The 13,496-nt window shown below is 39.5% G+C and overlaps 1 protein-coding gene across 1 annotated transcript in view; it reads left to right on the plus strand.

The window, feature by feature from the left end:
* Positions 1-13,496, plus strand: part of LOC102383157 (contactin-associated protein-like 4) — an 80,446-nt gene that overhangs the window by 26,017 nt on the left and 40,933 nt on the right. Inside the window, exons 5-6 of the mRNA XM_025191763.1 lie at positions 2,681-2,851; positions 10,104-10,322. Coding sequence (XP_025047548.1) covers positions 2,681-2,851; positions 10,104-10,322 — 390 coding nt within the window. The remainder of the gene's footprint in view (positions 1-2,680; positions 2,852-10,103; positions 10,323-13,496) is intronic.

Below are 13,496 nucleotides of genomic sequence, written 5' to 3' on the forward strand. Positions count from 1 at the left end.
TTCCCTATGTATTTGCTTCTGCTAGGGCTATATTTGGTTTTATTTTTGTATTTTTATATTCTTAAATACTTCATGCACCTGTTTCAGGATTGGGATAATGCAGTAAAAAAGAATACAAAAATAAGATGGAGTAAGAGAGGAATAGGAAGCATAATAACTTTATTTTAGTATACAAGCAGAACTTCCCATCTGAGGGTTTCAAATGAGATCAGAGGTGCCATAATCAAAGTAGAAGGGATTTTTTCTACCTTTCACTTAAAATGTTCCAGTGTACTTGTTAAATGATATGGCAATGAAAACTAACCAATCTGTCCCCACTGCTAAAGGCTTCATTCTCCCGAGTCAGGACCATTGAAATGCTTCATTGAAGCTTAACACGTCATTTATTTGTTGGATCATTGTCTTTTTTCCCTTTTAATTGTCAGCAATGTTTTCCCAATTTTGTATAAATTGCTAGTATTAAACTTCCTATTGTATTTAAATTACTGACAACAGCCAACCCATTGTTTTCTAAATAGTCGTCATGTGCTCTAATCATAATGGCACTGAAGTTCAGCTTTGTAGGAGCTATGACCAGAGAAAAACCACAGACTCAAAGAAGGATTCTACAGTCTGAGGGTGTCTTTACATGTGCTCTGATGTTGGAGGGCGTACTTTAATTAGAGCGGTTTTCAGGAGCCGCTGTAATGATAGCACCCTCAGCGTCTCATGTATTCAGCATCCTGCTCTTCAAACCAGCAGTGCGGACTCTTTAACTATGCTTGTTTTACAAGATTTAGTTAAGGCGCCCCCACTGCCATTTTGAAGCATGGGGACACTGAATACACATGACACTGAGGCTGCTGGAGCATAATAATTAGCAGACTAAATTAATCAAGTCTAATTAGCAGGTGTCAGGCACATTTGCAGGTGTCCTGACTGTTTTATCTTCATGGTGCTTCCTCTGGAACTACAGATTCAGGTCCTTGACTACCACTGAAGAGCCTACAGCATAACTCGGGAGTGGGAGATGTAAACTACTCTTTTGTTCTACCAGTTCTGGAACATATGTTTACTGTTGTTGATACATCCCATTATCTAAATAATAGCACATCCCTTATCCAAATAATGGCCCAGCTGGCAAAGGCATTTATGGTTGGGGAATTTCCAGAATGCAAGAATGTCCCAACTTTGGTAGACATTGGATGTCCACAATGTGACATGGGTCTACATTATGGATAAGAGAGAAATTAATATATTTCATCTTTTTTTTAACTTTGAGAGTTCTTAGGGGGAAAGTCATAATTTTTTAAGTATTTAGGAGTTATGATATTAAAAGAAGAATATACATTATGCAACATTGGTCAGGCTGCAGATGGAGTACTGCATCCAGTTCTGGGCACCACACTTCAGGAGGGACGTGGACAGTAGTGAGAGGGTCCAGAGGAGGGTCACTCACATGATCAGGGGACAGCAGGGCAGGCCCTACGAGGAGAGGATACAGGACCTGAACCTGTTCATCCTCCACAAAAGAAGGCTAAGAGGGGATCTGGTGGCTGCCTATAAACTTGCCAAGGGGGACCAGCAGGCAATGGGAAAGTCCCTGTTTCCCCCGAGCACTACTGGGAATAACAAGGAACAACCGCCATAAGTTGACTGAGAGTAGATTCAGGCTAGATATCGGGAGGCACTACTTCACAGTCAGGGCGGCTAGGATCTGGAACCAACTTCCAAGGGAAGTGGTGCTTGCCCCTACCCTGGGGGTCTTCAAAAGGAGGCTAGACAGCTTCTTCAAAAGGAGGCTAGCCAGCCACGTAGCGGGGGTCATTTGACCCCAGCAACCTTTCCTATCCATGGCAGGGGGTCGGACTAGATGATCTGCTCAGGTCCCTTCCGACCCTACCAATTATGAAACTATGAAACTACACTGTTCTTGCTTAATTTGATAAGAAGATATTGAATGCTTCATTTGATTTCGAAAGCAATATAGCTTATTAAAGAGAGAAATACACCTGTAAGAAGTTAGCAGTAATAACAAGATGTTTCTAGTTGGGCAGCATATCCCCACTGGAACTGAGTTTTACTAGGGATTTTCGATAACCTTTTTAATAGTCAAGAGCAAACTTGAACAAATTATAATGAAATGTCAACTGATGGAAAAAAATAAAACCAATGGAAACTATATGGGTCTGATCTTGTAACCTTTACCCAAGTAGTTACGTTGACTTCATTTGGACTAATCAAGTGGGTAAGGAAGCAATATGAGTCCCTAAACTGTAATCAATTAAAGGGCAAAACACTTACATAGAAGTTTAACATTTAACAACTTCTACAAAAATTATTGAGAGCCTTATCCTACTGAATTTACTGTAAGTGGCAAAACTCCCGCTGACTTCAGTAACAGTAGGATCAGGTTTTCTGTTTATAAACTCAGCTATTTTTGATTAATTAGAAGTGTAATATACAGACCACTTTCTACCAGTAGTCACTCAGGTAACATGCTACTGGAAGAGGTGGAATTTCAACTCATCTAAAATCATTGTTTTTCTTTACTTTGAGAGTTGAAACACATGTAATGCTTTACATACTGCCCTTTGCAGCGACTGTTCTTTTTAATTACTTTTGTTTTTAATGTTCCAGTTCTGTATGGAACAATATTGGACCTGCAATTTCATTTAACATTATCTTTTACTGTAACCAGGAACATTTTGGAATTCAGCCTCCTTCAATACTGAGACCTCATATCTTCATTTCCCTACTTTCCATGGAGAACTCAGTGCAGATGTGTCATTCTTCTTTAAGACTACAGCTTCTTCTGGTGTGTTTTTAGAGAACCTTGGCATTAAGGACTTCATAAGGATAGAGCTGTATGGTAAGTCCTATTTACTAAGGCTTTGGTTTAGATGAAATGAAAATTCAGCCCAAAAGGTCCATGATATTTAAATTTTTCTCTATTATTATTATTATTATTATTGTTTGTGTTTGATTATCTGTTTACTATTCTTATAGTAGCACACAGCAGGCCCCAACTGAGATCAGAACTCCATTCATTTAGGCATTGTACAAACATACATTAAGAGGTAATCTTTACTCCCAGACAGTTTATAATCCAAACAGACAAAATGGACAAAAAGTGGGAGAACAACAATTTTCATATGGGGAACTGAGGCATAGAGAAACAGATGAATGATGTTGTCATGCTATGACAAAGCTAGGAACCAAACCCTATTCTCAACCTTATGTAGAAGCTTCTTCTTCCTCCATTTTCTTCTTTTTACATTTCCAGTCCTGCAAGTTATTACTCACAGGTATAGTCCTTACACAGTGGAGTTGTTGCATTGAACTTAATGAGATGACTCACAATTTTACATTTGAGCGTGTGATCGCAGGCTTTTGTCTGTTGGTTTAACTTATTGAAGACATGAGACTTCAAAGATGGAGACATACCGCTTTAGACACTAAGTTTTCATTTTAAATGTCACATTGCTTGGCAACCACTGAGCTTTATAGTCATATGAGTCTGTGTCAGTTTTTCTTGTGAAAGTTATTAATGAATTTTCTACCTTAGAATCGAATAGTTCTGTGTATCCTAAAGAAGCACTATTTTAGTCCGCTTAAAAATATGGGCACATCAGTGAAAAATGGGGGATGTATATAATAATACTGTAAAAAACACTTCTGTAAAATAAAGAAGTCATATTTGATGATTTGGAAAGATCACTGTTTATAGCCAGTTTGCAGGTATTCTTGCACAATAAACAAAGCTGAAAAACACAACAGAGTACTAGGTCCCCCTGTACATGTACAAGTGAAGGCATTTTGGGATATAATATACAATCTATACAATCATGCCTTCTGCCATCCACATATGGGGTTGCAGGTACCCCTGGGCCTGGGAGATTGCAGGGGCCATGGTCCCCCAGGCCCAGGGGCTTTATGAACCCCAAGACAGCCATGCCCCCTGGCTGTAGGTATCCAGCTGGGTCCCAGCACCCAGCATCCACACCTCTGGGCTTCTGGGTACTTGTGCTGCCAGGTCCCAGAATCAGTGGCTGCTGGGGATGAGAGTTGTGGGACTCCCAGCCCCAGCTGGGCATGGTGCACCCTTGTGGCTAGGAACTTGTTGGCTGATGGGACTCCCAGACTCAAGGGGGCCCCTGCTACATGTGCAAATTAAATCTCAGTAGCTACACTTGATGATCTTTGGTTCCGATTGTCTCCTAGACTATAGTACCAAAGTTTAAATGAGATAAACTGTATTTTCCCCAGTGTTTTACCATGTCAGGCAGCAATATTATTGAATTAGCTTGTGTTAGAATGGTGTGAATTGGTATGAAGTACAGTGATGCAATAGCCTCAGAGAGCTGCGAAACACGGGAAACATCAATATATGCTCTTGTTTAGCACGCCAAAGCAGAATGTCAGAAACTGTAATGATGTTCTTGTGGGATACTGATGTTCCCAGCTCAAAATGCTGACATTTCAAAATAAATGGTATAATCAGGAGATGGAATGCACAGATCCATGTAGGTGAATTCCAAATAGGAAAAACTCCATTGCCGTGTTCACCAATCTGATCCGGTCTCTAGTTTTACATACCTGTATTTACACATACAGCAGAACCTAGTTATTTGGTAGGGCTACCTTGCTGTAAAGATGAGCGTTTATAAAGTTACCATGGGATATAAAATGAATGAGGTGCTCCCATTATTTGCTACAGCTTTTATTTCAAAAGACAGCCGTGCTCTTATCAGCTGCTCAGGACTGCTGCTGAGCTCCAGCTGAGAGGAGAAGCAGTGCCCACAGCAAACTGCTGAATGGTTCATCCTTAATTTGGCAACCTGCTGCAAAATAAACAGACTGTGAATCATTTGGATGCCTGGATGATCTGTATTCTACTGTACTTATATCACGTCCCTCAATCTAATCACAATCTTCCTAAATTTTCATCACTCATACACATTATTAAGATGACTTATGACTAATGGAACAAGAGGAATTAATGTTGGTAGTGGAACACCCATGCTAAATTAAATGAGTTACATCATTAAATTATTTTTAGATTTATGCCACAATTCTGCAGGAAGGACAGAAAGGTTTCTTTACTTGGACCATAGTTACTTTCATTCTCTTGAGAATTAGACCTGTTCCAAAAAAAACCCTTAGGTTTGTCCTGAATGGCTGATGGTAAAGATAGATAAAGATGATAAAACCAGTCAGATGTTAATGTTTCTGTTGCCACAGAGTTGTTTTTTTAGATTTCTCTCTCTCAGTTTTAGCATATTGATACTGTGTAGACTCTGTCAGAAGCTGGAAATATATGGGTTACTAGATCTAAGTTACTTAGGGAGGTGTTAGGGTCATTGCTGGAATTGATTATCAGTTAAAGGAGGGCAAAATGCTGACCTCTCTCTAAAGAAGTAGTTTGTCACAACCCAAGGGTGTGATTTTTGTTTTGTGTGTGCTTTGGCACCACTGAATTATGTTCCCGCTAAATTGCAGCTTCTTTGCACGGTGGAGTTTTCTACTGCAGAGGAAAGCCCTGGTGCAAAAGAATTCCCGCCAATTTGTAGCTTTCTTTGCAGGGCGCATTTCTTTGTTGCAGCACAGAAATTCTCGTTGCAAAGAGTTTTTCTGCCCAAGTTGGAGGACTCCACGAACACCAGGAGGAGGAGACTTCACACTGTGTGAAGATCTCTAAGCGCTGCGGAGCCTATTGGACCCAGTGTATTTCAAGCAGGCAACAGGGGTCTGATCAGCCTCTAGCCTCTCCCCGTCACCAATCGCAATCCTCGACGTATCCCTCTCCCTGCGCGCAAAAGGATCCACGGAGCCTCGACAACTCCGTGGGAGTGATCTGAGTGTTGTCTGAGTCCTCAAATGAGGATTTAAGCGGAGCTGTGCCTGGGAAACTGTCCAGCCTACACCGCGACCATCTTCGGTGTAAGTAAACAATCTTGAATCGACCATTACGCGTTCGTGCCTAATTCCAGCGTGTCGCCTGTTCTCTCCGACCCAGCGTGCCTGGGCTGCTGGCCACAGCCCGCATGGCGCGAAAAAGGGCCTGGAGCGCTCCCGGCCCGCACATAGTTATTAGGAACATTACTGAAAAGCTATCTTTGAACATGGAGAATTCCTCCCAGTATCATCTAATATTAAATCACCCATTGCAGAAAATGATTATCAAGTAGGTTGTGACAAAACAGGTCCAGCAGTATCTGGATTCCTCAGGTCTGCTTTGACCCCAGTTCACTGAGTTTTAATTCTGAAGACTGCAGTAGTGATATTGATTCTTCACCAGCATTGATGTTCAATCTTATTCTTTAACCTCTTGGCACTGATGTTCAATCTTATTCTTTTGAGTATCAACTACATTTGCCAGTTAGGTGTTAGGAGGTTCACACAGTACACTAAAGTAGGTAGTGATTAACTGTAACTTTTCACTGGCTACATTAATTTCACTCTGAGTGTTCCATAGAATAAATGTATAAATATTCCATGTATTAACCTTTCTTAAAAGACATGCATTTTAGGCCAGGAAGGAAGTACCAGTTGTAAGAATCCACAGCTATATGCACATCTTTTACTACTACTAAACTGCAAAGAGATGACAAATCCAATTCTTGACAGATTGGGACACAGTTGAAGATTAGGTAGCTGAGAACTAATCCAGAAAAAGTTCCACCATAATAGGTGGAAGTTCATAATTTCCTAAGTTCATCATTTGTTTCACAAGAAGAAACCTTAAAACTTTAGCAATTGTGCTTTCAGATGTCAGAATTTATGGCATACAGTTCTTATTCTTGGTACTTGGCAAGGAGCTCTAACTCCTTTTCATATGAATGGGGACATCTGTCACCCATGAGGCTTATTTACTTCTACGTACTTTGTGAGCTGCACCCTCAAACTATTCTGAAATTGCAGCAGTACAGACTGTGGCAGTGTGTTTTATAAGGTTAATTATGAAGACAATGTCTGACATGAATGCTTAAAAAATGCCTAGTAGCTACTGCAATGTTGGCTTTGGCCTATAAATATAATTTATCTTTCTTCTAGGGGTACAGCAAATTAAATAATTGCTTTTATAAAAATATAAATTTTCTGATTTTAACAAAAGATTTTATCGCCTTGACTATTCGACATTGCTTGGAATCATTTAAGGGTTTTTTTTTCATAATAAATTCATTACTAATATATTGTAATGTAACTCACCAACTTACATTCAATATGTTATTAATGGGTCAATGTAAATCAATGTCTTATATTTGTCTTGTGTAATAATAAATAACAAAAATTAAAATGTCAGGTTTGGGACAGCATTTAAAGTAAGGATATATTCAAAATGATTTAAAACTTACTATACCATTAATACTTAACATTGCACAGTAGTGCAAAGTCTATTTTTAACATTATTATGGCTTAATATTTGACCTTTATTTATAACTTACTGGTTTTAAGGCTTTTAAGGCTCTATCCTTACTTTTGCCTGACCAAGGAATGTCAGATCAAGATTCTTATAGGAAATTTCTAAGCTGTAGGGCTGTTCATTTTACAAATAGTCATGAAAATTACACTGCATCAGGGTATAATACGTTATAAAGCACTAGTCATCCATGGGAGAAGAAAAGTATTTCCTACAGCTATCTCTTAAAATACAGGGACTGAATCAACCCCTATAGGAAATATTTGATTACTAGTTTTACAGGGTTAGGAAGAATGTGTGCTATTGTCTTTAATCAGCCACTTTTCCAGATTTATTTATAGTTTTCAATATCATTCTTTCATTTGGATATTTCAAACATTCATTTTAAATTGTGTCGGCATTAGAGACTGCACAGCCACATTATTTATCGGGTCTATTATCTAATTTGCCATCTGACAAGCATATTTAGTTTGTTCAAAGCAGAATTTGTGTTTTCAGGCTTCACCCAAAATTGTCCATTGAAATAAACCCCTCCCTCCTCCGTGAAGGAAACATTCTGCTGAATCTGTGTCTGATTTCATGGAATTTCTGCTGATTTTGTATTCTCATTTTTTTCATGTAAAACGGGGAGACTGATTCACAAATAAGTCTATCTAGTGAGAACTTTCTCTATGATTTATTTTACTATTGAGCTATTATTAAACACCAACTGTTCTATTCATTCAGCTCCATATAATGAATTGATTTTTAAGCCAAACTGATAATTGATTTCAGAGGGGAGTTCTGCTTAAAAATAAGTTGCGATATATGGCTGCTTTTAATTAGAAAGCAAAACACCCATGTACTTGTCTTACTTTATTGCAGGGTTCTCAGCAGAAGCTGTTTTGTGCTGATTTAATAACAATTCAGTCCCTTTGTTTTCAGTAGGATTGCATGACTTTAGTATGTCAGTGTGAACATTGGCCAAAGTGGATTAAAGGCGTTATATAAATATCAAGATAACTTTAAAAAGAGGAAAAATTAATCTCTAAGACAGTAACCCCATCTACTTCCTAAACGATTCAAAAAGGCCTAGAGTTTTGTTTTAAATTATGTTTGTAAATGTTTAATTTCCTTTGACCACCTCTAAATCTTATTGCTTTTTCCCTTGGAGTCTAATCCAGAGTCTACTGAAGTTAATGGAAATATTTTCTATTTGCCTAGTCCTATAGTTCTTTATTAATACCCTTAGCTAAAGTTACTGAGAGCCTTTTGATAAGGCATCACTTGTTTGATTTTTTTTTTTTTTACATTATTTTAAACAGGATATGTGTTTGTACACACGCACGCATAAGATATACATGGTCCTTGGAGTTAAGGAAGTTATTAAGCAGAAATCTTTTTTTATGGAAAATACTTATAATTAATCTTCCCAGCTCAAGCATTAAAATATGTTAACAACACATATTTTCAACATTGTATTTTAGCTTTAAATACTTTCTTTGGCCATGCCAAAATGTTGGAGTACTTTTCCTTAAACAGCATTGGCATTAGAAAAGAAACATTATATGCCAGGTCTTGCTATCTAAAAAACTCTAATTGCTTGTTGAACCATAATCTTCTAAGGATTGTTCATCAGTGGATATATGTTGATTTATTCTAGCTGAAAGTCTGCCCTATTATTGTACTTTGTAGTGGAAGCTTACATGTTCAAAAATATGTGAAGGAATTGTGGCCAGTCAGTTCCTATTGACTACACATATGAGAAGTCGGCTGAGTGAGTTGTTCTACCTTAAGGTCAAGATTTAACATAAGCTGTACTTTAAAAAGCTGTTCAAAAAGAGATTTACAGGCAGCAGTATACCAAGTTTTTTGACTTTGGTATACTAAAACTTGATATAGCTATTTGGGGTATAAAATGTATCCCTTCTCCCTTTCAAAGTTCTAAGACCTATGAAAAAGGAAATTGTAAGGAGTGAAGTATATTGTAGAATAATATCAAGATAATTTTGTTCGTTCCAGAAGCATTTCACCTCCAAATGAGATTCATTTAATTACCTTTTTAAGTGATGGCAATGCACAGACATTATAGTACTTTTCACCAAAAGTTGAGAGAGAAATTGAGAGTATTTTGCTGGTTGGCAAAAATTCATTTTTTTGATAAAATACATAAATGCTTTACATAACCTAGTATATATGTTCTGTAGGCCAAAATATGTTCTTCTTTGTCTGTGAAAATTGTGGTAACATAAAACAAACATTCTACCAATGTGTAGATTTGATTTTGTTAAAGGAAAAAAAAAAATCAATGGTGGTGATAAGTAAAATTTAAAGCTTCTGATGACAACCAATTAGCATGTTGGCAGGACATGTTTTTTATCCAAATTGAAAGCTAAGGAAACTAGCACATTTTCTGTTTTATGACTAGCACACTCACTATGAGGCCTCAACCACCTCAGTGTTCATGCTGTAGGCAAACTTTTGCTTTCAATACCTGATGATATGAAGAGTGAAATGTGTGGATGGGTCTGCTGAAATCAAGTTTCCACATAAAACAAATAATCTTACTATCTCATAGCTAGAAGGAAGGACTATAGGATAGACATTTTGAGACAGTACCTCTCTGTGCCATTTAGTGACTTTTACTTTTGTGACCCAAGATTCTAAACATTTTTACATGTGAGTTAACTTGAGCAAACTCTTACCTGGATTATGCTTTTAGCTCCTGCTGCAGTGACCTTTTCATTTGATGTGGGAAATGGACCTAATGAAGTTACAGTGCAATCACCCACTCCCTTAAATGACAACCAGTGGCATTATGTGAAGGCTGAAAGAAACATCAAGGATGCATCATTACAAATAGATCAGCTTCCTCAAAGGACTCACATTGCTCCATCTGATGGGCATATTCGTTTGCAGCTCAACAGTCAGCTATTTGTAGGTAAGTGCCTTTATAGAACTTTCCTAATTATCAGGCTGTAAAAAGAAATGGTCACAACCAAGTGGCTTTTTTAGATGTAGTTAATACAGTGCTGTGAAGACTTTAATATAAAATCCACTTGAAAATATGTCTGTTTTCAGAGTTGGCTTACAAATTCAGTACCTGAACCTATGGCTCTTATTCAGGTAAATTCCCAAGGAATCTGGTTGGAGTCTGCATGAGCAACAGCAGTGGGGTCTGGCCCTCTGCCTTTTAACTAGCATTTTTAGAAAAAGATACACATGCTGAGTCTAATTAGTATTGTAAATGAGATGAAGGGACTGTGATTTGGTTTTTCAATGCCACTAGCAGCTCAGAAATATGTTGTATTTTATTTGAACCACCATAGGGGAGGGGAGGGGAGGGGAGAGGTTGTATAACTTAAACAGTCCTGTTTTAACCATCATCTACATAAAATCTAAATATGGCATATGATGGTGGCATATAAATATTGCTACTACCATATTTAAATATACAGTTAAACAAATATGAATGTAATAATAAGAAATAAGTTAATGTTTGAATATATATATTTTAGAGCTATCAATTAATCGGTGCTGACTTGTGCAATTAATGGAAGAATAATTCACTTGTTAATGTTTTTAATGCATTAATCATGCATGTGGTTTAGGAGCCCATGCCTGGGTTCCTCTCCACCACTAAGGAGCTGCAAGGAAGCCCAGATGCAGGCTCTGGGCTGCTGCATCTGGAAGGCAGGAGGGGCCAGACACACACATACAGGGGCAAACAGAGAGACCCGTGCGCATGCGCACACACACACACACAGACACGCGTGTGCACACACACACTCTCTCTCACACACACACACACACACACACACACACACACACACACTTAGAGGTGCACTTATATATCGATGCCATATCAGGATGTGAAAGGGGTGAGTGGGGAAATCAAGGCCTCCATGGCGAGGGAGGGAGTGGGGCAGGGAGAGCGGCAAGGGCTGGGGTGAATGGGACCCTGGGGCTGGGGCAGTTCATTTAAGAGTCAGGGGGTAGCTCAGGGCCTCTGAGTGCACCCCCATAGGAGGGATAGGGGGAATGTGCCCCCTGATTTGTACATGGGGTAGATGTAGACTGCCTGCTACAGATTGGGCTCTGTACCCTACTGCCTTTGCCCCTACTGCTCTGTACCCTACTGCATGGGAAGCCATGCAATGCCATGTTGCACTTCCCATTGCTGAGCAAGTAGGGGATGCAGCACAGCCAGTGTGTGGTTCTTGGGGCAGAGGCAGCAGGGTAGAGAGCCCCAGCCCTCAGTGGACAGCCCACCTTCTCTCCATGCACAAATCTTGGGGGCACATGCTCCCCATGCCTCTCCCAGGTGTGCACAGTGGCCAGAAGGTGCTCCCCCATCTTCCTAGATAAGCAGCCCACAGCTCTGTCCCATGACCCACCCCAGCTTCAGGGTTCCATTCACCCCAGTCCCCGCCCCTGCCCCACTCCCTGCCTCACCATAGTTTCCTCAATCCATCCCCCACACCTTTTTTCCCTCCACAGACATACCTGCTGGGCACTGCTCTATATGCCACTGGGCTGTATTTCTGTAGGGTTACCATATTTCTAGTTTTAAAAAAGTTGACACCTGGGGTGGGGGTGTAATATGATTGAGGGGGGCAGTGATATGCCCGTGCCCTGCCCCTTCTCCTCACTTCCAAGCCACAGCCCCACCAGTCCTACTGCTGCCTCTCACTCCTGACCCACAATACCCCGCAACTTGCCAGGGCATGCAGAGGTCCCTTTTCCCCGGGCTCCAGACCCTCATGTGCCACCCCCCACCCCGGCTCCAAACTGCACACACCCACCCACAGCCCCCACACATTCACAAATTCCACCCCCCCACACACACCCCACCCCTACTCCCAACCATACAAAGTACCTACATAATTTTGGGTTTTTCTGCACATAATTTTGAGTTTTTAGCTGTGCGATTAAAATCTCGATTAATTGTGACTAATTTTTTTAATTACACAACTATTCATGATCATTTTTTTAATCGTTTGACAGACCTAATATTTTGGATCTTGAATAGCTTTTATGGAAGTTTTATTAAGCAATATGAATTTTATAAAAGTGTTAAGGATAACTACATACAACTATATGGAAGAGGAAAGGATGGGGACAGGAGGGGAAGGGGCATACTTCTAAGCATGGTGGAGAAGGGAAGAAGGATTCTTCTTTAGGGACTTAAAAAGTGGTGCTGAAAAAAAGGGAACTTAAAAAGCATTTGTGTGGCTGCTGTTTCTGCTGCATGGTCGGAAACTGGAAGTGCAGGCATACCTCTGCACCCCCTCTGGATCTGCCCCTGGATGAAAGTCTTGGGCTAAATGGAAAAAAAAAACAACTCCTAAGGAATGTTTTCAATAAAGATTATGTTCTGACACACTGGAATAGGGTGTTTTGTGTTTAGATAAAGTGTAATGACATGAATGGAAAATGAACCACATGGTGGAGCGGAGACTTATGTCCTTTGCAAAGGATGGAAGAAGGTACAATAAAGATAACTAGATGTTGGTCAAAGATGTTGGTCAAAGTAGGGAGTATAAGACTTTCATAGTAGTTTAAATTTGACATTAAATAAAAGACTGCTATTTTACTGTGGGCATGTCTACACATGCATTAATGAGCAGTAGTAACTGCACATTTAATTTAGTACGTGCTTAATGAAGTACTAACTAAATGCATAGTAACTTGCGCTACTGCACAGTAGTGCTGATGCACATTTTTGTGACACTTACTGTGCATTAGTCTAATAATACTACACAGTAGAGTATTAGCATGGTTTTTGACCGGCGTGCTACTATGCAGTGTTATTCGGCTGCTGAGCAGTAAGTGTCTCATATAGACATTCTTTGAATTTAGTCAGCAAGAATTACAAGCTGTCTCATTTCTGCAGGTTTTGTTGGAGGTTCAGAGATATGTAACTTAGCAATTTCACAGGCAGGATTTACAAATTGTATATCCAGCAGAAGGTGTTTACTAAATACTGTGATATTAAAAAGGTCATCTGCTTTCTAACTTCTATCCCCAAAAGATCTTTCTTAGCTTAAGAATTACTCCATAATATGGCACAATTGGTTCTAGAATAGAGCAATGATGACTATTTGACAGCTTC

This window comes from Alligator sinensis, unplaced genomic scaffold, assembly GCF_000455745.1.
Source record: "Alligator sinensis unplaced genomic scaffold, ASM45574v1 scaffold793_1, whole genome shotgun sequence".
In the NCBI taxonomy this organism is placed as follows: Eukaryota; Metazoa; Chordata; order Crocodylia; family Alligatoridae; genus Alligator; species Alligator sinensis.